This window comes from Babylonia areolata, chromosome 18 (assembly GCF_041734735.1).
Source record: "Babylonia areolata isolate BAREFJ2019XMU chromosome 18, ASM4173473v1, whole genome shotgun sequence".
Taxonomy (NCBI): Eukaryota; Metazoa; Mollusca; class Gastropoda; order Neogastropoda; family Buccinidae; genus Babylonia; species Babylonia areolata.
The window spans coordinates 12,978,978-13,005,767 of record NC_134893.1 but is presented as its reverse complement, the minus strand read 5'-3'; the positions used below and the strand labels follow the sequence as shown (position 1 = coordinate 13,005,767).

General features: G+C 39.5%; 1 protein-coding gene across 1 annotated transcript; it reads right to left on the bottom strand.

The window, feature by feature from the left end:
- Positions 1–3,586: 3,586 nt before the first annotated feature.
- Positions 3,587–26,790, bottom strand: LOC143292461 (nuclear protein localization protein 4 homolog). Its single transcript, XM_076602753.1, has 15 exons — positions 26,701–26,790; positions 19,990–20,073; positions 18,848–18,960; positions 17,655–17,891; positions 15,975–16,023; positions 15,495–15,589; positions 14,828–14,951; positions 14,178–14,357; positions 12,400–12,561; positions 10,897–11,023; positions 8,239–8,399; positions 7,775–7,948; positions 7,237–7,353; positions 6,527–6,638; positions 3,587–5,057 (listed from the first exon to the last, which is right to left on the bottom strand). Exons 1-15 carry the CDS (start codon positions 26,713–26,715, stop codon positions 4,882–4,884), a joined length of 1,926 nt encoding a protein of 641 aa, XP_076458868.1. The 5' UTR covers positions 26,716–26,790; the 3' UTR covers positions 3,587–4,881.

Below are 26,790 nucleotides of genomic sequence, written 5' to 3'. Positions count from 1 at the left end.
CATTTCATTTGCAATGCTGGTATCTTCCCATGTCAATTATTGTTTCAAGAGTGTAGTTAATGTATACCATGTGTGTTAGTTAAGAGTCAACCAATAAGCATATTGTTAAAATGACGATCCAGGGTTTCATCTGTCACATACATGTGTACAAACCACAGCAGTATTTTTTAACAGTGGTGTCTTAAAATGGGGCATCATTGTTTTGTGTACAGTACAAACTACAAGCTTATCTGTTGCTTTCATTGGTTTCTTCTTTTTCTGTAGTCAGTGGTGTGTTGATAAGTTTATCAGTACTTTCTAATATTGTGAAGCATTAATTACACAAAATATGTATGGGTCTTACTGCATGTTTTGCAAGTTTCAATGTCATCTGACCAGTTTCAATGTCATCCTGATATTGACAAACTTGGAGTGAATCCATTGCTGAAATGAGAAAACGGTTAACTAAAAACTGTGTGTTGAACCGTAGACAACTCTGAAAGCAGCCACAGGCTGTACCACAAATCTGTGCTGAAAAGTCAAAGAAGGGAGACTATTGTACCAATCTGAATGTGCGCATAATTACCATTTTCATGTGAGAGAGAGAGAGAGAGAGAAATTTTCATGACTGTTTTATTTTGGATAATTTCACAGACTGACAGACAGGCCGAGAGAAATATCCTGTAAAATAGGGCATTGCGTCGACTGGTTGGTATGACCGGTTATTTTTCCACACAACCCAATCAGATTCACTTCCGCATGCAGCCATGCATTTGTGATCCCCTTTATAGTGCCTTGTCATCCGCTTTATGTTGCTTTGGGCTTTGGGGCAAGATGGAGAAAAGGGCCTGAGGGCATTTTGTGTGCATGTGTGTACTTGTATGAAGAGGGGCGTGGTAGGCATGACCATGATAAGCTCAATACTTCTGTTTTATTTTTCATTCGGTGTGATGGGTTCATGAGCCATTGTTTAAGAGGGTTGTGGAGATACATACAGCACACCAAAATGCCATTAGTACACCAGTTTCAATGTAATTGGAAGGTGTCAGAATGGTTAAGACACTATCTCACAAAACAACGTCCATGAGGGTCTGGGTCCAGTTCCAAATCTCGCCCTTTCTCCCAAGTTCAACTGGAAAATCAAACTGATTCTAGTCATTCAGATGTGATGATGTGCCAAGTTCCCATGTGCAGCATGCACATGGAACACTGAAAAAGAACGCGTGGCAACATAAGGGTTGTCCTCTAGCAAAATTCTGTAAAAGAAATCCACTCTGATAGGTATACAAATAAATGTGCATGCACTCAAGGCCTGATTAACACGTTGGGTTATACTGCTGGTCAGGCATCTGCCTAGAAGATGTGTAGCATAAATGGATTTGCCGCCTCCTTGAGAAAATGAAACTGTTTACCTGGTCAGATCATTCAGAAATCAGGTGAATGTGAAGGTCAGCATTAGCATGCATGCAGAGTCAGGGTGGAGGGTATGCCATGTTTCTGTTGTCTGAGGAGTGTGGTCACACATAACACATACAGCCTAGATGCAATAGATGTATTCATTTTAGACAGCGATCCTTGCAGAATATACCCTGAAACTGAAAAAAGCAAAAAAGCTGTGCATTTTGTGTAAAGTTAAATATCTACAGTAGTCTTGTGATCTTAGCAGATCACACATTCCTTATTTAATATGCCACTGCAGGATGAGGAGAGGGAGAGTATTTTATTAAGAGTTAGTGTGTGTGTACAACTGCAAAGTCGACGCCTGCTGATGTGAAAAACAAAAAAAGAATATGACCTCACTCTGAAGAATCATAATCTTTGTTATTTTTGTATGTATTGGTTTTATAGTTCCTGGTACATCGTTCAGTAATTTAGGAGAAGTGTGTTGTCAATGAACAAAGATGAATGGTGTACAGCCTTGCCATATCATGTCATGTGCCCTACAACTTCATCATCATCCTCATCTGTGTAGTATTCATGTCCTGCTCTCGATGTTCTGCATCAACGGATTCACGATCAGACTTTCGGATGGATGTAGTGATGGTCTCCCCTTAAGGGGAGTCACTGGTTATGCGACTGAGCAACCATAAACATCAGAAGGAAGTTTAGTGGTCCTGCATATAGAATCAGAATAAGTACTACTTAATGTAGGAAAGTGACCAAGCAGCAAGGCACTGTCTCCTCTAGAGTGTAGCATCATGATGACTAAAACTCTGAACCACTAAACCCTGCCTACGACAGTATTTTAAATAACCCTTTTAATAAAAAAATTGACAACCCAAACTGCATTCCTCCCCTGGGACTCCATACCCATCCACACAAGGAAAGTGCTGAATTGGATGTCAGAGGCATTTCAGACTTTTCTAACTTTTTTAACCTCCCTGAAAGCCTACCATGGACCTTTAAAACACCAGAGGTCCCATTCGATCTGGCCTCACACCAAAGACTCCACCAGTTCCTTGGCCTATAATACCTACTTTTCTGAACTCTGCCACAAATTTCTCTTGTTTCACAAAATCTTCAATGACGGTTCCAAGTCTGAGGATGGTGTTGCTGCTTCTGCATTGTCCTGCCTTTCCTGACTAGCCCTCAGTGTAACAAATTCTGCCTGACAGCTAAGTCTATACAGCGGAACTGACTACACTGGTTCTGGCACTGAAAATAGTTTTGCAAGCAAAACACATGCGTTTTATTATTTTTTCGGACTCCCGGTCAGCTGTGGAGGCGATTGCCTGCAAGAATCTGACACATCTGAAACTACTGGATTTTTTTTTAATTTAACACTTTTAACAAAGGGTGTGATGTTGTTTTGACCTGGGTTCCTGGCCATGTTGGCATTTGAATTAATGATATGGCAGACCAGCTGGCCAAGAACATCACAAAAGAAAAGTTATCCAGGTCCTATTTTCCATACACAGATATGAAGCAGAAAGTGATCACTTTCGTTAAAGATCTGTAGGAAGAGGTGTGGAACACCTAGACAGGCAACAAGCTGTTCCAAATTCATCATGAGATCCTCCCATCGGTCGTGAAGAACGACAAGGAGGAGTCTTGTGTTGTGTGGATTGCACACGAGACAAACTTTTCTCACTCATTCTTACTTGTTGAAAGGGGAGGAGGCCCCTTGATGTATTCCCTGTGAAGATTCTCTCACTGTGAAACACATGCTCATTGACTTCTTGAAAGAAGTGAACGTTTTTAATCAAATTTGAACTCTGGAATATTTTCTAAAACTTTTTGACTGAAAAGACTGAAGTGGTGATTAGTTTTTATTATACTTTTTTTCACCCTTGGCTTGAAGTAGATGTTAACATGGTGATAGCCTTGAATTGGCCTTAGTGGTCAGTGAGGCTCTAAGCACCATAATTTGATTTGACTTTAAACTAGCAGCTCCTTGTGCACTGCTGGAGCTGACACTGTGCCATAATAAGCCTGCGTCAGTGGGTGTGGCTGTGTAAGTGGTATTTAGGATAAACAGCACAGTGGAGCAGGGATAATGCAAATGAAATGATGAGAAAGATGAAGCATCTGCAAAAAAAAGCACCCCCTCACCTTCTCAAGCACAGAAGAAAGAATATTCTATCTTTTTAGAAATGGGTAACATGAATGCAAGAAACAAAAATCTTTATTTTGTTATCACGTTTGTCAGACATCAGTACATAGCATTAAACTGGCCATGATACCAGTTATGTACAAAACAAGACAAATTTTGCTCCTAACATGCTCCTTTAAACTGTGACAATGCCAACCATCCATCCACACTGACACACTCACACACACCTGAATCACACAAAGGAATACTAAGCACACACATGTATAAAAAGAATGGAGGAGAGAATAACTTAAATATGAAAAAAACAAAAACAACTATAGTACCAACCAGAAGCACTGGTGGTGGTTGGAGAAAGGGGGGAATGTTAACAACTTTTAGCTAGATACATGAAAACAAAACACAAAAAACAAGCAAACAAAAGAAACAGGTAAACGAATGAAAGCCCTGAACTTACCAGTTTAACACTGACACACACACTAAACTTTCTTGTCAAGTGCTCAGATATTTCCAAAGAAAATATATCTCCAAACACAAAACATGTGAACATCTCCTTCAATTTATGTCTGGAATCAATTGGTGTGTGGATGTGACAAAACCACAACAGAACAATATTTGTGAGCCTGCCCCACCCGTGTGACAGAAAATTTCTGTCTGCTCAGATGAGAACACACTATACTAGAAGCTTTCTAGCGAGAGGAAACTCAAAACTCAATCACACCTTCCGGTTCCAGCAAGCTGATTGTGACCATGCATGTTCTCACAACCCATGAGATTCAGTGCAATACTATAGTCCACAGTAATCTGGCTTGTGTGTGTGTGTGTGTGTGTGTGTGTGTGTGTGTGTGTGTGTTTATGTGCAAATGCATGCACTTCATTTTGTGTGTATGTAATCAATGCTACATGCATGTGCACCAGGGTGCAACAAGCAAATGTATATGTGTGTATGAGCTGTTGCTGATATCCCGATGCATCTGGCATCATCCTATGCTCTCTCAACAAACAGAAGCAATGTCTATTGTACACAAAATTAAGCAGACTGTTCACTACATATCAGTTACTAGTATAAAAGTAGTAAAGGCAGAAAGAAAAAGAAAAATAAAAGACAGGAAGATACATCCATCTTAACAGACCCTCCAATCTCACAGAAACACATACAAATGCAACAGAAAGAAGAACAATGAAAAAAAAAAAAAAAAAAGAAAACCACAAACACACATGTTCATGCATTCTTGTCAATGTCACCAGCATATAATTCACAACAGTCACATAAAATCCTGTAAATACCCCAGAACAAAACATATCCCTCCCTCCCAAGCGCCACAGACATAAGAGAAGTGAGGGCTGAAGGCCTAGACAGTTGGGCCGGAGCTATGAGGTAAGGAGCACATTTCGCAGGCTGCCAGTCCCACTGGGTTGAGGAAGGTGCAGTGTGCACAGGTCCACATGGCGCTTGAACTTGCCCCTCCTATGGGAGGCAGGGGGGCTGCCCCGGGCCCCACGTAGGATGCTTGACGGGGTGATGGATCTGTGGAACACAAGCCCTGGTTGATGTAATACCCTGGCACTGACTACAAACAATGATAAATGATGGAAGGGTTTACCGTAAAGTTCAGTCTATTGAGCGCACTGGTATATAAGCTGCACCCACTAAATTTTGGAAAAAATTTAACTTTATACATACATAAGCCGCACCGGCTTATAAGCTGCACTTATTTATTTCCGGTACCGGAACACATACTGATACTACAGAAAAGCTGTCGATACTGTAGGTTATGAAATAAACACAAGCTGGAAACAACACAAAGAAAAGCAAGCGAAAATACTGCAGTGCCACAAAAAAATAATAAACACAACGAAAATAAGATCCATAATTTAGGGATAGTCATATTTATTCAACGTCATCCTGCTAACTGAATCCACTAAAATCTTCGTCTTCAGTGTCCGAGTTGAAGAGAACCAGCACAGCTTCCTCTGCCATCTTGTCACTGACTTCAGCCTCGCTTTCACTTCATGAACATGAAGGTGGAGGTCGCTGCTGGTTCGTCGCTTGCACTGTCATCTGCTAGGTTGATCGTCTTCAATTTGAAGGCTGCATCATTATAGGCATAACGTCGCGTTTTTGGCATGATGAGGGTGTACGCTTGAGCAGAGTAGAACTGAATGCTGATCTGAAGGCTTTCATGTGTGCAGATTTGATTTATAAAACGTGAACAGTTAGCACACTATCCTGAAGTTCATCCAAAAATTCATGGACAGAAATCATGATTTTGGTGAGTTGAAGGGCAGCTAAGAATAGACGAGAACATGATACTCCCGGGATCGTTAAAATCCGCAAATAAGCCGCATCACTGTATAAGCCGCAGAGGCTGAAGCTGGGGTAAAAAGTCGCGGCTTATAGGCCGAACTTTATGGTATATATCTGAGTGCATTAAAATATCTATATGAGTATATAAAACTTCCTGCAAGGTAATACTTATAAAATAGAATAAAAATGCGGCAATAAAAGGGCATCCAGGAGTCATGACCTGGGTGCAGCCTGGCCGCCTTAGAGTGTAAGGAGTTAAGGGCTGAAACACTTGACTGAGGGGGGCTTCTTCTCCGAAGACCTTGTACTGTCCAGCTCTCCCTAGAGTTTCTTATCACTCATTGTGCACGGACAGTACTACCAACTTAAAAATGAATTATATGAACTGACTAACAGCTCAAGCACATAAATGAGGGATTTCCCTGACATAAATCTATCCCTAGATGCAGTAAATAACCCATATAAAATGCAGTTGAAAAACTAAAAGGGATAGAAAAGGTGAGGGGATGGGTAGGGGAAGAGAGAGAAGAGAGAAAAGTGGCAGGGCAAAGGGTGACATAAAGTAGTATCAGTTCCTGTTTGAGACACAGTGGAAGCAATCTGCAGAGAGAGAGAAAGAGAGAGAGGGGGAGAGAGAGAGAGAGAATAAGACACCAAAAAACAAGGGTGGAAGATGAAGAAAAAGTTACCATGGGCAGACATCATTTCCTCCACTGTGGCCCACTCCTCCGTTTTCTTGAACTGCAGTGCCAAGTTCTCATCCTGATTCTTCACGGCTTCTAGCAGCATTCCCATCTTTTCCTGTCCACACAAACCCCACACTGACCTACAGCACCACACCAGGCGTCAGACTGACACACAAAGCCCATGCATGTGGCCTTCCACCACCAAAAGGTTTGGAAATTAATTTTTCAGCATTTCGTATTATAGCAAAAAAATAAGACTCAGGGGATGATGTATACTGCCCAGTCCGAATAGCTGCTTCATCCATTTCACCTCTGAAAACCATTAATCAAAGTATGTGCACTGCACAGCAAAAGTAAAATGACACTGGATGCCATAAAAGATAAAGTAATGAATTCACCCTTAATTTAAATGTATCTAACCAGAAAACTCAATCCTAAAACCATGACATTACAATTGCTGAATGATATGTGGACCGGAGTGAGATGGGTTGTGATGCAGAACATTTTAGGATTGGTACTGTATTTCTTACTTCATTGAGAGGACATTATGATCCCCCTGACAGCATGTGTGTTGATGTGCACATGCATATGTGAGCATGAGAGGATTTGTGTGTGTGTGTGTCCGTGCATGTGTGTACATGCTTAAACAATCCCTACTCCTCTTGTAATCCTGATGATTACACAGGACTGGACAGAGAGGCAGAGGCACTGACCCTGACAGGAATGATCTCAGAGGTACACAGGAACACCAGAAGGTGAAAGTCAGACATGGCAGTCAAGAACTGGTTGGGGCTGAACTGCTGCATGTACTGCACCAAGGCTCCAAAGTCCTGGAACAACAATGATCAACAACTTTACTACCTTCATCACCACTATCACATATGGTCACAATGGTCCTGCTCCAACATCCTGAAACACATCTTAAGATTGAAAAAAAACCAACTGTCACCTATGACATACACAGCACTTTTGTCCTGACACAAAATACTTTGGCTGTTTTATCACTACCATGTGCATCTTTGTCATCATAAGAGCCTTGTTATGCATAAAAGCTGAAAACACCTGAAACATACTTCACCATTAGCATCTGTGATCATCACTGTCATTTCCACTATGTACCACAACAATGCTCTTACATCTTAAAAAGCATCGAAAGTATTTTTCTAGCCATGCTCAAAAGTGCAAAATCATCAACAATGACTGTCCTCACAACACACAGACAAACAAATCATCAAGGACTAATTCACATACCTGAGTTTCCCCCATCTGTTCCCGGTTCTCAACAGGAAAGGTAGAAAGGCCATCATGGGTTTTAAAGGTGTACTGGAAATCTGAGGGGAAAGCCGCTGGCATGTCCACAAGCAGGTACTCAACAGGCAGTGGTCTGGCTAAGTGAGTCACCTCATTGCCATAACTGTCTTTCCCCTGAAAAAAAGTCATCCAATGTGTCTCTTTATTGAATAGTTGTCTTTCCCCTGAAGGATGTGAATCTGATTTGAACCAAGATGCAAGTAAAAAAAAATATAATTACTGTCCATAAGTTATGGGGTCGGCCTGATAAGTGATGCTTATTTTTCTTTATTTCTACATCTGAAAGATATTCTTGTCTGATCAGTAAACCACTATGTTGTGGATAAATTTAAACTGTTTTCAAAATCAAAGTTCTCCTGTTCTTACCTTTTCCTTCTTATTAATATTTCTATTCATGGTCTCACCTTGTAGAAGACATCCGGGACGTATTGTTCATTGGAGGACTCCTTGACGTAGCCCAGCTCCGGGATGTCTTTGGTGGGGATGAGGCAGTCGTCGCGCTCCAGGGCCATGCACTGATTGGACACCTGGTAGCCCTCAAAGTGGATCTGGTTGTTGTTGTCCCCTGTTGCCAAACAACCACCTAGTACACAGACTCTTTTAAACAACGGTTGATCTCACTTTTCACCCATTTACACCCTTTGCACAGACTTTCTATTCTCTATCAAAGGACGCCTCACCTTCACTTTTCACATATCACAAGCTATGCACACACTTTTAAATCTCTGTCAAAGATGCCTGGCCACCCCCTTAAATACATGCATCAAAACTTGCTAAAAGTTACCAAGGATGGAAACAAGGGTGAAATCTGGAAATTCTGTACAGGTACACAAATCTATTATTCTCTGACAATCACAAAAAAATCAATAAACCTGTAAAAGGAAAGGTGGGCAAACCTAAGAAAAGGAAATTTTCTTCCTAAAATTACGTTTAAGTAACATACTTCCTGTGACCCACTAGTGCAGACTCCGACAGGGGTCTGATTCCTGTCCTGTGCAAACTACTACCTGCCTATGTGGAGAAAATAAAAGTGGCTATGGCCAATAACCTCCCAAAGTAGGTTACCTCCCCTAAGAAACAATGATTTCTGTTTACAAACCTGAACATTGCCGGAATAATATACAAGAGAGGCAAGGCCTTCAAGACTCACTTGTGATACACTTACAAAAAAAAAAAAAAAAAAAAATCTAATCGTTAAAATGTGTTCTGTATTTGTTATCATAAAACTTCGGGTTAAAAGAAAAAAAAAAGTCCTAACGGCAGATTCGAACTCTGCGTGTTCAGGTGAGAAGAAACTCTCTTACCCATTACACTATCGTGGCTCATTAACTGACGTTCAAAAATATAATATTTAAACATGCTTTTTTAAAGGGCAATAAATCGATTGCGGTATTTGCGGTGCGAACGCTGTTTAAATCATATTATTCTGGTGTATCTTGGGTATTCAAAAAATCTTTAAGGGCAATTAAAAATTCTTTTTAAGTCCGCGGTAAAGGAGACGTGGCTATCGCCGCAATCACACTGCAAAATTTTGCCATTTTCTCTGGATCTAGATAGATGTACAAGTTTCAGTTAGTTACACCCGGTTGACACAGTCGATTCAATTTCTCTTTTATGTTCATTCTAGTTTTATAGTTTTAAAGTTGATGTGAAAATTGAGTATTTTGTTAAACTAATAACACGCAGAGCCAAGTACAAGCACTTCTAAACGTCTTATGAAGTGAAAAGGACTTCATTTTGAGAAAAGTCAAGACTGGAAATTTTTACATTTCATCAATTCAAGGGTATTAACGCACATGGTTTATTATTTTTAACTGTGAATTCCGATTGATTCTGTGGATATTTTTATGGGAGTTTGGGGCATAATCCAGTAAGTGATGAGGCGTTCACAAATCTTTCTCTGAATAAATATTTAACAGTCAACTTCTCCAACTTTCGATCACATGTTATCGTGTATTGTCCATTGAATATAGGATTGAAACAAAATGGTGTCGTTCGCGTTCACGAAGAATATGAGCACACGCTTTGAATGTGTATAAATATGTGTACGCAACTGATTTTTGCCCATGACCTTCAGGGCTCAGCCAATAGACCTATAAAGTCCACTCGTCATATTGATTTTAGTATTTTCCAAAAAAGACCACTTGGGTGAATGAACATAGTGAAAGCCCTGTACACTGAGAGTAAAACACACAAGCTTTTTATGTACTGAGTGTAATTTCAAAATGTAATGTTTAAGATGAGAAAGATCAGTTTAAAGCAAACTAAGTCCCCTAGTATTAATTACAGATTAATTTCCCTTTTTTACTATCTGCACCAAAACGTTTGCAAAATAAATATAACTTCCATGCTTAACAAAAGAAGTTCCTGTTCGAACAAAAAATGATAATGACTGCTCTTCTTGTTGTGTCAGAATATCAGATCAAAGTGCCAAGTTTATAGAATAAAAATAAATAAATAAATATAAAAGTAAATGCAGTTTGCATATAATTTGGTTTCTTTTATTATTTTTTGTGCCCATCCCAGAGGTGCAATATTGTTTTAAACAAGATGACTGGAAAGAACTGAATTTTTCCTATTTTTATGCCTAATTTGGTGTCAACTGACAAAGTATTTGCAGAGAAAATGTCAATGTTAAAGTTTACCACGGACACACAGACACACACACACACACACACACACACACACACACAGACAACCGAACACCGGGTTAAAACATAGACTCACTTTGTTTACACAAGTGAGTCAAAAATCAAACAATGACACAAACATATGACAATCAAAGTGTACAAGACTATTACAGTAACAGCAATAAGCATGAAACAAATGCCTGTTAATAAAAATATGGACGAGTAAACGTGACACATATGTATAACCTATATATGTTTTTCATGACAAGAAATGGACAATAAATGATTATCCAATGCAATGAAGTCACGAACATGAATGAAAAAAAATATACACTGACTTACGTGAAACAAAATGTGAGTAAACATTGAAAGAAACAACGAAGCTAATTTGCTGCCTCCTGTGACAATGCTGGTGTTGCAAACAGGACCTACCTGTGGCAATTACAGTGACAAACTTGGAACCAAAGTGTCCCTCCCTGGCCAGTTTACAGGGATTGCGATGTTTGTTCTGGAAATTTGCAGCCATGATACACTCCTCAGCACTCAGGAAGTGAGAGTCCTGCAACCGCCACACATAATATGACACCTGATCATTTTACAATTTATACCGTTCAGCATAGTAGCCAGATATGCTACATGCTATGATTCAGCACATATAATCACATTTGTACATACAATATACTGATTTGAACTTTCATCTTTTTTGTCCCTCAAGCCAGCCAATATGCACGCTGCCTGTACTGGCTGTGGCTTAAGAGAATCTTTAACACCCTGTTCTTCATTCATCATCTCTCTGTTTCACACCAATAAAAATATAACACAACCCAATGAACATCTTCCAATCTGATTCACCAGTCATCTCTGTCACACACAGAAATGAACATTCTCTCTTACCATTCACCACCCTTCTGTCACTCATAAATGAAACCTGTGTCACAAAACAATGGATATCCTCTCCTTACATTTACCACTCATCTCTGATACACACCCATGATCAGGCTCTCTTTCCATTCATCATCCATCCCTGTCACAAACCAATAAAAACATTTTACTTCCTTTCACCACCCATCAGTCACAAACAAATGAAACCATTTTACTTCCTTTCACCACCCATCTGTCACACACAAATCAAAAGTTTTTTTTACTTCCTTTCACCACCCATCAGTCACACACAAATGAAACCATTTTTACTTCCTTTCACCACCCATCAGTCACACACAAATGAAACCATTTTACTTCCTTTCACCACCCATCTGTCACACACAAATCAAAAGTTTTTTACTTCCTTTCACCACCCATCAGTCACACACAAATGAAACCATTTTACTTCCTTTCACCACCCATCAGTCACACACAAATGAAACCATTTTACTTCCTTTCACCACCCATCTGTCACACACAAATGAAACCATTTTTACTTCCTTTCACCACCCATCAGTCACACACAAATGAAACCATTTTACTTCCTTTCACCACCCATCAGTCACACACAAATGAACACTTTTTACTTCCTTTCACCACCCATCAGTCACACACAAATGAAACCATTTTACTTCCTTTCACCACCCATCAGTCACACACAAATGAAACCATTTTTACTTCCTTTTACCACCCATCTGTCACACACAAATGAACACTTTTTATTTTCTTCCACCATCGATCTGTCACACACAAATGAAAACTTATTTACTTCCTTTCACCATCTATCTGTCACACACAAATGAACACTTTTTACTTCCTTTCACCATCGATCTCTGTCACACACCAGTGAACACCTCCTTTCATTCACCCTAGGTCTTTGTCACACACAAACTGATGGCCTTTCCTCCCATTCACCACCCTCCTTTGTAGCGCTCCCTTCTAGAACACTCTCTTTCCTTCAAAAGGAAACCAATTAACTGTTCTGGTCACACACAGAATGGCTTTTTAACTCACGATCTGTCCACGGAAGTTCTTCACAGTGCCTTTGGAAAGGTCATCTGCGACAAGGTCGAGGAAGATCCAGCCAACAGGCACCAGACCCAGACCCTTGGCAACCTCTGTCACCTGATCTTCCTTGGGGTCTTCCTGTAACTCTACCCGGTTTGGGGAATTCACCTACAGGGAAAGAGGATGCACGGTTTGAAGGGAAGTAATCCAAAAACTTGCAACAACCACTCTGTCATAAGCAGTAATTCTCACTAATAAAAAGGAAATTAAAAAAAAAGAAAAAGAAAAAAAAGTAGTAAGTCTCACTGCTTTTTCATTTAACAGTCAGCAACACATTTTATCAAGAAAGAAATGTCACTGCTTTGATTCTGGGGAGAAAGAGTTCTCTGCATGGAAAGACAAAGAGCATATCTTTACACTAGTGCACAGTTCAAGAAAGAATGTTTTGGCACAGATCTCAATAAATGACAAGGTTTGGCACAGATCTCAATAAATGACAAAGGACAGGCACACTTTTGTTTTTGTTTCAAAAATGGCCTTTTTCAAGTAAACAAAATAAGTCTGCCATTAAAATGAGTCTGCAATATATGCATATAAATCAAACTTTTGTTGCTGTTGTTGATCTTCTGCTGCTATTACTTCTATGTTATTATAAATTATAGAATTGCTGAACTTACTTCTTTGGGTAAGCATTGAGAAAATCCACCTCTCTTACATGTCTCCTTTGTTTTAGAGCATTTGTTCACAAACCTACTGCTGTCCCTAGTTAGTATATGTGTCAGTGCAATTTGCCCTCTGAAGTACTTGCAGCTTTTTCCATATTGAGAAAAATGGAAGAGAATCGACAGACAGACAGAAAATACGAAAAAAAAACAAAAAAACTTAGCCGTATGAAGAGCACAGGAACAGGAGTCAAGAGGGCGCAAGTCAGGGGGGCAAAAGGGAGGTTACCTACTTCCGGGAGGTTATCGGCTGTAGCTACTTTCGTTTTCTCCGCATAGGCAGATAGTAGTTTGCACAGGACAGGAATGTCAGACCCCTGCCAGGGTCTGCACTAGTGGATCACGGTTAAGTATGTGTAATTAAATGGAACATTAAGTGTTATTAACACCTTCAACTTGTTCTTGATGACACCAGTACATCTTACACAAAACTTCTTCACCACCTGTCTGTCTGAAATAAAAACCGAATATAACAAAGAAACAGTCATCTCTCTTGCTGTCTAGGAAAGTTATGATTTGGAGCCAGCTAGCTGATTATCTCTAATACTGTTTTCCTCCTTTTTAATAATTGGATAACTTGTTGCATAAACGTAGGTCAGAGTAAAGATTATGCTGTGGAAAATCTGGGTAGAGCACTACTTTGTTGTTCCTGCACCAGCTGTTTCAATGGTCTAGATTTTTGATCAGCTGGGACTGGTGGCCTCACTAACTTGGTCAACTGTGGAGAGCTGAAACAGGTGGCATCAGCAGCTGACAGGCCGTGACATGAAAAGAGATGGAATAGTTCCAGGAGAACAGCAACTCGGGTAGTGCACAAAATACTGGGGAGCTGGGGGAGAAGTATGTAACTTGTTTTTTTTTTATGTATGAGAGTGTGGATGTGTTGTGGTGAAGAACATTTTCATTGTTTTCACTTTGTGTATGCTAAAATTACACGGTGATCTCTTGTTCGCATCACTGTTTCCATTTTGAAGAATCAACTTAATTGTTTGTAAATTAGTTTTGTCATAAAGTGACAAAATGTAAATGAAAATGGAAAAGTGCAGAAAACAAGATGCTCACCTGTGGAGGTTCATAGATAGCAGCAACAGTAGCCTTTATGCCAAGTGGAACATCTTTGTGTGCTTCATAGCGGCCATATAGGATTCCTATACGCTGGTTGCCAGTACTGCGCCAGTAGTTCAACAAGCGATCTGCCACCATTGGGTTTTCAAACATGATGTAGTCCACATGTCGATATGTCTGCAACATACGTGTCAGAAAGAGCTTGACATCACTTCAAATTAAACACCATGGCCTGCCATTTTCTCTAAATAAAAATGAATGATCTCGAGTGTCGCAACTATCATTTTTCAGTCATATCCTCCAAAATTCAACCATGGCTGACTGTTTCATTCAGTGGATCATTATGGAAGCTTGCAAACATTTGACAGAACCCCTGAAATAACAATCAGGTAAATTTGTTGGAAATTTTGTCATTGTAACATTATCTTCACAAAAATGATTCTTTCATTCAGTGTACTTCACTTTACTAAAATACTCAACAGGTCCATGCAAGTTGGCACCTCTGCCTACTATGCCCTATTCTCACTTGCCTACTGATGACATCACCCGACACACTATCACTTCTACCCAGTTATCTATTTTTGGTAAACTCCTAGTTTTGACCTGTCTATTGAGGGCAATCCCAAACACATTTTCCATAATCTCACCTGTCTGTTCAGGGTGACAGCATTGGGCTGACACTTGGTGCAGATGCCGCCTGGCCAGGGTGGGTGCTCCTTGCAGCCAGGTTTGATTTTGCACGAGATGTTCTCCAGGTTGACAAACTTCCCTCTGGTTGAAAGCAACAGACAGTTGAAGGATTAATGACCAAAATCTATCATCACTCAAACACATGACAAACTCCATACTTTATTCCAAAAGCATGCATAGCACCCAGTGTAAATGTCTCCTGTCCACAGAGCATGATATATGGTGGCATATCAACACATACTTACACTTAATATATAAGGTTCATGCATGCCTGACTAAGTGCGTTGGGTTATGCTGCTGGTCAGGCATCTGCTTGGCAGATGTTGTGTAGCGTATATGGATTTGACCAAACGCAGTGACGCCTCCTTGAGCTACTGATACTGATACTCATGCATGCACACGTCAAGACATGTACAAACACAAACTAACATTAGTAACCTTCAGCTTTTGCCACAATCGTACTTACTCTCTTCATAGTGCATCACTGAAATATCATTCTTATCTGCTTAGTTTCAATGGTGTGTACATTGACCAAAGACTTATCATAACAATGTTACTGATTTTCAAAATCAAGGGAACCAAGAAAACTCAACAGAAGTCTGACCATGATGAAGTCACACCTACTTGTCAACTCCTCCAGTCAGTTTACGCAGGTGGGAATGGAAAGACAAAAACTTGATGGGCGGATCACAGCTCTTCAGAAACTGTTCATCATATGGCTGAAACACGGCAGATATACATCTTTATTTATAATCAATAAAACCCATCTCTTTGAACATCTTGTTTATGTGTTCAACAGTTAACAAATCACCTAAACACACAAAAAATATCATACACTTTTGTCAAACCTATCTGGATATTTAAATCTTTGTGATTCCCATCAGATGGCATTTACTTCATCAAATAAAAATAACATTCTTCAATATTATCTATTTTCTTTTCATAAAATATATTTTTCTTTGGTGTATTTTTTCCCCTTTTAATTCAAGATAATAAAAAAAAAAACGAACACACACAAAAACAAGAGACAATCATCTGAGTTTCAAATCCTGAACACAATAAACGTTGGGCACGTCACACAATATACATAAGTAAAAGCCTCACCTCCAAGGGGACACAGTGAAGGCACTTTCCTTTGGGTCCATGGCGACACCTGTCAACAAACAGTACACAGCTCACTGCACTTTTCAGCCACTGGGCTGTTGTCCTCTTCTTCTTTGGTGGCCACCAGCTTACTTGTACAGAAATAAGTACTCACACTTTGGGGATGTGACCATAGACAACAAGAAAAAAATGAAGAGGAATACCAGATTGGTTGGTAACACAGTAAAATATGACAGGTCATCTTATTCTCCCCAGAATTTGACAAACTAATTAATGTGGCAGCGTAAGATACAGGAAATTTTCTTCCTAAAATTACGTTGAAGTAACATACTTACTGTGACCCACTAGTGCAGACTCCGGAAGGGGTCTGATATTCCTGTCCTGTGCAAACTACTACCTGCCTATGCGGAGAAAACGAAAGTAGCTATGGCCAATAACCTCCCTAAGTAGGTTACCTCGGCTGAGACTTAACTGTTACACATTTGTCAACTATGATCATCCAAAGACAACAAAAAGAAGAAAAACGTTACATGACAAAACAAAGAATTACATTCCCAATTTATTCATAAATCAGTCTCACAACATTTTTAGTAAACCTTGGAAAACACTAGCAAGATAACTTCTACATTGAAAGAATGCTGTCACCGCGTAACAATAAGGTTCCAGATGAACAAAGAAAAGCTGGACAGTTTGTACACTAATTGGACAGAACAGACAGCAACTGAACATATGGAGAGTGTTAGTTCTCACAAAGCTGCCCTTTATTCAGGGTCAGGGTTGTCTGTTTTCAATGTCTATGAGTATGAAGCAGTCAGACACAGCTGAATGCTGAGTGAAGAATTTTTCTGGGCTTTCACCAACTTAAATTTTGAGGCATCTGCAGAGAAATGATGCACTACAGGTAGATGGTGAATATGAAAGGAGCAGTGAATACTGAGAAATAGACAGTGGTAAGTACCAATCCTAAGTCGTCATCTTCTGTATTTGTGGGCTGCAGTTCCCATATTCTTCAAGAAGTGGCTTTAACATATATGTTTTTACTTCTCCATTTAGGCAGCCATAATCTATTTTTGGGAATCAATCACACCAAAGTACAGTTTTGGGCATTCTAGGAATGCGGTCTTTGCAGTGAAAAGAATAGATGATCTGTGATTTAAAAACAGAAAGACTTATAGAGAGTATGGGGGATAACTTATTTTTCACAATTACTGCAAGAAGATTCATTGTTTAATGAAATCAGAACAATTTTACAAGCAGCTCATATTTGAAAGTATGACCAGGGACTAGACACAAACTTTTCAGGTTGCCATTTTCAGAAAAAAAGAAAAAAAAACCCATGTCAGTTTGGGAAGATGCCATCTGACAGGGAAAAGTTTGTAATGACACACAAAAAGAACAGAAAAATCAGAAGAAACTGACATTTAAAAAAACCAAACAAAAAAACCCAACACCAACAACAGAGAACTGGATCAAGTGACAAGATTCTGAAACACACATCTTCCAAGAAGGCAGATGGCTGTGTGAGGGATGCAGCCACTGAGCAAGTGAACGAGGAATCGTTAATTGTTAATTGTTGCTTATAGTTCAGCAGACTGCAAAGGACCATATCAGGATGTACAAGGAATCATGTAGTTGGTCAACGAACCACAGTTATGAACAACAAAGACCAAAGACACTCACAGCTGTTCATTCCTGTCACGGTAGATCTTGCCATCCTGCTTGCTGAGGAGAATGTCCACCTCATCCTCCTGCACTTCACTGCCTGCTGAAATGGGGGGTGAGGGCGCTGTGCTGGAGGGAGAGACAGAATCTGCAGAACTGGATGGGAATGATACTGCCCCCTGTGCTCCATCCACGTCCATACTGGTAACACTCTGAGCCCTCTCCTCCAGCTTCATGTACAGCATGTCCCCATGCCTGCATCATCATTTCATCACATTAACCATCATCATCAAGGTCATCTCCCTATCATCACCAGCATCACTTTTTGAGTCATCATTACTTGAGTATCACCACTATTGTATTAATGTCATCGGTTCTCCTCTGCACTCTTGATGTAAAACATGTCCCTGTATCAGTGTAATTTATCATTGCCATTACTACTGTATATCATTAATTCATCAGAATGTTCTGTGTGAACCTCAGATTGCTCTCCCCTGAAAAAAGCACACCACCATCTTGTTTCCCCCCTTCTGCATATTACACATGTTGCCTACGATAGCACTTTGTTGTCATGAGTTCTTTCACTTGCATTAAGTGCATGCTACACAAGGGACTTCATATCATCTTGTTTGAAAAATTAGCACCGAGACCATCACTTCAGGTCATTCACTATGTTGACTGCCATCATTAAAATACCATCTCTATGACTCTGGCTTCATTTACATGATTCCATGACTGCAAAATTATCTAAGTCATCAACACATTCTCCAAATCAGTCATCATTAAAAACATGCACTTTCTTCTTACTTGACTTATTCAAATCCCCATTCTCATTATCATCATGTCATTATTATCAGAGCTGCCAACCTACAACCACTGTCAGATTTGTTTTAAAAGTAATTCCCAAATAAAACATACGTGATTAACAATTAATTTTCAACTGTAAATGTTAACCCATCAGATCACAGACAAGTACAATTTTCTTTCATTGTTGCTTTATTTCATATAAGTCAAGCATGAATAGAAAGATTCAAGTTTTGCTAAATCAAAAATACATTCATGACACAACCCAACAGACAAGCATGCATGCAAACATGCATAAACATGTAAAACTACATTAATCTTCAATATACCTTTTTTTCAACTGGGGCAGCTTGGAAAAAAAAAGGGAATTATTACAAAAATTAAATACTGAAACCAAATCAATTAACCTGATTTTGTAATCATCCAATTTCTTGGCACGGCTGTTGCGTATAAAGATAGAGAAATCTCGGCTGGTGTACAGGTACCATCCAGTGTCTCCTAATCCAAATTCAGTCTGAACCTGTAGGAAAAATTTAACGAACACATGCACTGCATTACAGCAAATGACTCGTACACAAAAGAACTACAGTACAATATGCATACTAAAATATAAATAACCAGAGAAAAGTGAAACTTTCTTTTTTACCTTTCGCACTGAAAGTTAGAAACTAATTCATATAAACTATTTTACCTTAGAGGCAACGTCACTACAGCAGATTCATGTCAGTACTTAACACAAATGATAAAATTCAATGTATATAAATGTATCAAACAAAGTGACTGTAAATGTAATTATTAATAAACCAGATGATACAAATTACAATGGTGTTCTCTACAAGAAAAAAAATCAAAATTTGTTATGTCTTTACAGGAAAGGGTCTTTATAGTGAGGATACATATCATACTACGGTGATCAAATGAATCAAAAGATTAACAGGGTACAACAAAGAGATGTCATCTGAAAAATATATTCATTTAACTATCTTCTTTTCTTTTGATACTCTGCCATGGCATCACCTTCTCAAAGTTCTGTCAATTCAGAATAATGTCAAATGAAAGTTTATTTAAGTTTGGTACTTTCAATGTTACTGTTCTTCTAATAAAATACATACTTACATTGTTACAAAAACTGTTCATCCATAAGTACTGCCATCAACAGTAATGGTTTTACTGGTCATTACTACAAAATTATCAAAACAATAATAATACTGTCAAAATATTGAATATGGCATCTGGTGTTTTAATCAATTTATGTTACCGATTTATAGTTGTTATTTTTAGGGAGGGGTGTTATTTTGTTTTATTTTGTGTTTGTTATCTGAAATAATATACATATATCTGTATACACATGTACATATAATGATGTATATATATATATATATATATATATATATATATATATATATATATATACACACACACACATATAAATATATGTGTCTGTGTGCTGTGTGTGTGTGCACATGTGCGTGCATGCATATGTGTGTGTGTGTGTGTGTGTGTGTGTGTGTGTGTGTGTGTGTGTGTGTGTGTGTGTGTGTGTGTGTACCTTATTCAAAAAGCTGGATGTACTTTCAGACCCTTTTGATTCAATTCTCTTGGTTCCATGATCTGGTGACTGCACTCGCACAATCTGTAACCACACAATAATTATGCTCAAGTTCAAACTTCAATTCACAAAAACAATGATGACATATCAACCAAACCCAATATCAGTATGATTATAAATTCAACTATCGGTATCATTTACAGGCAAGCTTATTCATTCATTTCAACTACTATTTACAGGCAAACTTACCTCACTCACTTACAATCCCCCCCCCCCCCCAATCCCCCCCAAAAAATGTGCACCATTCCAGTAGCATTTCTGTAACGCTGCTCATTTATGCCCATACACAGCCACCTCAAGGTTCATCTGCCACAGTCTTGGTGCAAACAGTCCACATGGTACTGAACTACTACTGATGTTGGATCACCCAGAGGCTACACATGACAATTTTTAAAACAACATGATAGTGGAGGAAACAGCATAACTGCACTTGGTTGTTGTGTCTAATACATTTGCTAATATTTTAGTACCATTTCCATCCATAAAATAAACTTGAATTTTCTTCTCTTTTTTCCCAAAATATTTTGTGGTGATTTTCCCCCCTAAAAATTTGAGTTATCTTCCCCTGATTGGGAGTTATATTGTCAACATTGAACTGATGATAAATATATTTTCCATTCATTTTCCCTCAAAAAAACATACACTTATATAAAATTCTGAGCATAAATTCATTTTTTGTGATTCGGGGTGGTTTTTGTTGTTCTTCTTCCAGTGAAAGTCATGCAAAGCCTCAGTCAACACCCTCCTTGCTTTGGAGACTATGGAGAGGAGGTCAGAGGAGGCGACCCCTCGGTAAGAACACAGAGGCTGACCGAGGGGTTGAAGACTTCAATGGTGATCATGCTGACAGTTCCAACCGCACAGCAGCCACGCATACAGGTGGAGCAGATGAGGATTGGAATGAGGGACCCCCGATCGAGGCTGCCTCAGCAGATGAGGTTTGGTTTTGAGTTCCAGAGGTGGAACGTGTGTCAGGGACTGGAGGTCTGGATACCAGGGCTGAGCTGGCCATTTTGGCGCAATGAGAATCAGCTGCAGGTGTTCCAATCTGGCTTTCCGGATCACCTTGTACAGAACTGGAAAAGGAAGGAACGCGTAGGCAATCACATTGCTCCAGTCTAGAGACAGAGCATACTGCCCACACTTCCCGGTCGGCGACCAGACAGACTAAGTGGGGAGTCTCTCGTTGAACTGTGTGGCAAAGAGGTCCACCATCAGCCAAAACCACTGCTCCCACACCCCCTGAAGGGTGTCCTTGTTCAGGGTCCACTCTGTGTGGATGACACTCTTGAACCTGCTGAGTGCATCTGCCAAGATGTTGGCTTTTCCTGCTATGTGTTTTGCTGAAAGTGCAATGCCCTTGCTGTGGCACCAATGGAGGAGAGCCTCGGTCCGCAGGGAGAGGTCTCCTGAATGCACCCTCCCCCTCACCCCCTTTGTTCACATAACATGCAACCGTCATGTTGTCCGTGAACAAGCGGATGGTCTTGCCAGTGGCCTCCCCCGCAAAGTGCAAGAGAGCCCTGCAAACTGCCTCCAGTTCCAGACCATTGATGTGGCATAGGCACTCCTCCGGGACCAAGTCCCTGCTGCATGGAGTGAGTCCATGTGGGCTCCCCCACCCAGAGAGGAGGCGTCTGTGAAGAGTGCCACTTGAAGTGTAGGTGGGGCTATGGGCACACCCTGTGTCCGAAGAACAGTGGTTAGCCATTCTGATGTCACCTCGAGGAACCACTCACCCAGACATTTCTGGGTATCCCATGGTTGGGTTCTCTGGGACCACCATAGCCTCAGTGCCCTCTGAAGAGGGTGCTTGAAAACCCTGCCCAGGCAGATGAGAGGTGCCATGGACTCCATCATGCCCAGGAGAGAAGAAAGTGTCCGTGCTTTTGCCCACAGGATTAGCGCAAGTGGCAGAGGAGGTCTGCCAGTCAGTCCCAGCGATCTGGCATTGGAGAGACTATCATGGACCATGTGGCGAATCTCATCCCTAAGAAGTTGAAGGACTGACTTGGGGACAAATTGCATTTCTCCTGGTTCGTGAGGAAGCCCAGTTGGGAGCAAAGGTCTAGAAGTCTGGCACACTCCCACTGTTCATGCTGAACTGGTTTTGAAGCATCAGTTTAACACTGCTTGTATTGTTGTATATAATTGTGACATATCGTGCTGCTCTTGTTTGAACTGTCTTTCTTTTCTAGAGTTGATCTTCAGTGAAAGGGCCCCAGACAGTGCCACACTTCTCTACATGTAATCAGACCAGGGTCTTGTAAGCAAAGGTCTTGGTCTTTTCATTTGCCACTTTCATTGTTTCAGGTCATGTTGGAGAAAACCAGGCACCAGGTTTGTTCCTTCACTGTTTCATGCTGTCACAACTCATGACACTCTCAATCTTCTGTCATTCTTCATCCCTGATTAAATATTCGAAGGGTATCTGTCCTCATCTCTTGGGAAATATGAACAGTTCTGTTTAGCATGGCAGTTATGTTCACCCTTGATCATTTAAGTAATTACTTGATAAGCAGGGGACAGGAACAGAATAGAATATTCCATCTCTTTCCAAATTCCAATGCAACATTTAGTGTCATCTTTCATTGCATAATAATGAATATCCACTGATTTGTAATAATAATAATAATTCATAACTTTTCTGTGGCGCGATGTGCAGTACAAATGCTGCTCAAAGCGCTTTCATCATCAAGCCAGACATAAACACAACATAAAAACATTACAACAGCTCAATCCAATGCATTCACAGAATGGATCAAAAAGCATGACCCACCAAACAATAAAAAGTATCAAGTAAATAATGCTATGATTAAAAAGAAATACATTCCATAAAACACACATTTCATAAACACACACACACACATGCGTGCGCATGAACACTCGCACACACACACACACACACTCACACACATGCACGCACATGCACACCCATACACATTAAATATATCAACTGCAATAAAACAGGATTACATGAAATATTAAAATATCTCTAGCATAAAACTCCATGTGCAAACAGACTTTGGATTATCCATTGTGCTGAGTCCATAAATGTTTGCAGAAAAGGTGCGTTTTCAGTTCTGACTTAAAGGTCTGGAGATCAGGAACATTTCTGAGGGATGATGGCAAAGAATTCCAAACTTGGGGTACTTGAGCTCTAAAAGACCTTTTCCCTGCACATTTTGAATTAGTTCTTGGGACTTTAAGTAAGCTTTCAGAACTGGATCTTAGCGTTCTGCATGGTTTGTATGTTTCCAGCACAGAGGAGAGATACGGTGGAAGAGATTCATGAAAATGTCGGAAGGCAAGTGTTGCTAGTCTATAGTGAATGCGGGACTCTATAGGAAGCCAGTGTAACTGATGTAAAACAGATGTGACAAGATGCAGATTTTTTTTTCGCTAGGACAAGTTGTGCAGCAGTTGTAGTCGTAGTATACAGCAAGATTCAGCCAGTTTGAAACAAAAACAAAAACATACACTTTGACTTTTGACTTTAATTCTGCAGGATGCTTATCAGCAAATAATTATGCAAGTTCTGTTGTGCAATTGATGTTATCTATGTATTCATGTTCTCTGTGCACTCTTGATTTTTTCTGTGCATTCTTGAAATATTCCTGGTATTGTCTTGTATTCTCAATGTTATCTCCACCTCCATCCATCTTGGATGTATCTGGACGGAGAAATGGCTGTGTGGAGTTCTGGTCACAGTGTTGAGTGAATCTATTGGTATTGTGCATATGAGCCTTCTAAACTGTCTGGAATTCATTGTTGCTTCTTCTATCTTTTTATTTTCTTTTTCTGCGGGTCTCTGCTGATCACGTGGGCTGTCTTCTGAGCAGGAATCTGTCTTGGAAAGTCTGCACATTCGTTTTGCAAAGCTACCGGTCATTGAGGCACTTGTGATTTGTGTAGAATGTTTCAGATGGTAGATATGTTTAATACTCTGGATCACAATGTGGCTTGTGAATTTCAGAGTGAACTGGTTGACACTGTACTTTTGTAGACCTTCAAGGTTCTTTCCTTCTGATGATGTTCATGTCAGACTCCTGAGTTTGTTGCTTGACATGAGTCATGTGACCACAGTTTCTTCTGAACAGAACATGAAGAAAACCCAATGGATCATCAGCCATATTAAATTCTGACCACTGAAATGTCTCAAAAGTTAGTGAGAAGACAACTTGAAACACCCGACAGTTCTTCTGTTCATATTGATTGTGGAATTTTGTATGGCATATTGATAAAGATGAGTAAAATTCAGAAAAAGAAATTTCTGAGCAGATTCATTTATCATTAATCTTTTTAACTGATTATTTTTATGTTCAGTTTGAAGTGTTATGAGTTTCTTAAATAATAGTTCAAATTTGTTTTATCATATACTGACAAAATAAATAAATGAATAAATGTGTGTGTTTGTGTCTGACGTGTGTGTGTGAGGCACAGCACACAAAACCCCTCTTACAATCAGAATTTTTCATTTTTGACATTTTTGTACTCTCTGAAAGTTTAAAAATCACAGATTTGTGCACAGTTGGTGTGCCCAAAAAGGACAAATGGAGAAATCGACTCATGAAAAATACATATAATGATACATTTGCCTATTTGTAACTTTATAACAAAATCATCTCGAACACGTATGTGATGTCAAAAGATTCAGAATTAAGTAAACTATAAATTTCTACACAAAGAATGCACTGGAAAATTCACATTTTCTGTCTGTACTCAAATGAAGTCCAGAATGGCAAGTGGAAGACTGATGTCATGCCACAAAAGAGCCCAGTCAATGGTGACAGTGATTTTTTTTTTTTTTTTTTTAATTTTTAAATGAGACAACTCACAAAGGCTACGTTTCTATTTAAACAAAAAATATTTCATCATCATGTCTGTAATACTGATCAATGTTTTGATCTTCAACTTTAGATCCCAGGTCAAAATTACTTTTAACAAACTGCAATCATGAAGTGTACTGCCACTTAATCAGCTGATGTAAATTCTGGAAAGCCTGAAAACTGCAACTTAATTCAAAGCATACTTGTGATAAGAATCTCTGGATTTAATCAAAAACAGAACGTTTCACTCCAGGATCAAAGTGTAATGTTTGGCAAAAAGAGTTCGTTGGATCAAAACATAACAGATTCAAAATGGGCCTGTCATTATCTGGACAGATGATGTCAATGTGGCAGGTTTCTCTGTCTCCAAAATTTGTAGTTAGATACACTGGCACCAGTGGAAGTCGAGTCACAACAGCCGCTGTCGGCAACAACACATCTAAGTTTCTTGCTTTCTCTCTCTTAGTGGTAGAAGAGACTGAGAAACAGCGTTGAACAGCATGCTGCTGTTTGGGGTTCGCATGTGGCACACACACAAACGCACTGATCTTTTTTTTTGGTCAGCGGTGGCACACGTGTGTCTTTTTCTGAAATATTGTGATGTACACACACCACAGAATAAAACACCATCAATTACAATATGTTGTAGAAAGACTGAACTTTGAATAAAATTATCGATCTTCAGAACTTTAAGTCAGAAAAGTGGCTAAATAAATTCAAGGAATCTATGTGAAATACAGCAAGAGAGTACAGTTTTTCTTTTTTTTACATGGTTTTGACAGGCATCAGTGCATGAGAAAACATTAAAAATACTACAGTTCCAGGCAGCTTTATGCAAAAATACTTAATGACAGCAAAGATGACTTGAAAGATGCGATATTTGTAAAAATCTCGTTTATTTTTACCCTTATCTCCTGTTTTTGTGCATAGCTAAGAATAGTTGGCTGCGACTTTAGCCGGGATTTAGCGTGCTGCGACACACACACACACACACACACACACATATATATATACACTGAACTTTTTATTCCTGAAGTCTGTGTGTTATGTTGTCTGGGAATCAAAACTGGGTTGGGTTGGGTTTCTAGTCTGTCTCTCTTAAATAGAGTGTGTGACAGATGCTTCCAGTTCCTAACATTCCATGAAGCTGAAAGATCATAAATGTTGAAGTTTAAGTTTTACTCCAGTACAGGGCTCTTCTGCCTGTATAGAGAACTGTGATGTTTCCTGGATCTTGCACAGGAAAGAATGTTGAACATTGGGGGGTGGATATCAATCCCTCATACTATCAACATCATAGTGTTTGAGTGAATCAATCATATTCAACCAAGTTTGATCATCTTACAAATGTTGGCAGTCATGTTTTCCTTGAATGCTATCTTTTGGTCTATTTCCTTTTACATCTTGCTGTACAACATCAATTAGTTCTGGTTCCTGTTCTATTAACTTGGTTCACATGCGGTGAATAAGCAGGGATTGGCAATCCGTCATTGGTGTGCATGTATGTTGCAGATCATGTGTTTCAGTTTCTGCCATTTAAGAATACTCAATCAGTTGCATGGAAAATAAGCAAACTATATATCCAAATATGCTACAACTACCGGTAGTTATCTTTAGTTGGTTTACTCTCTGTATGCTGGCAGATTGCGCACATGAAAAATATGATTCATCATTTTACTATGGGGTTGTGAAGGTTGATTGGCAAATATTTTCCTTTTTCTTTTTTTTATTTCGTGTGGAGACAAACTATCATTTTCAGAAATGAACATATACATCTCACTGAAACAACTACACCACTTATGTTAAAAAACATAACACTTACGATCGTTTTTGACATCGTGGACAGTCTGTTGTTCTTTTCAGCTGCCTCTGATGTAGCACGATTGAGACCCTACTTTTGATTACGTTTAAG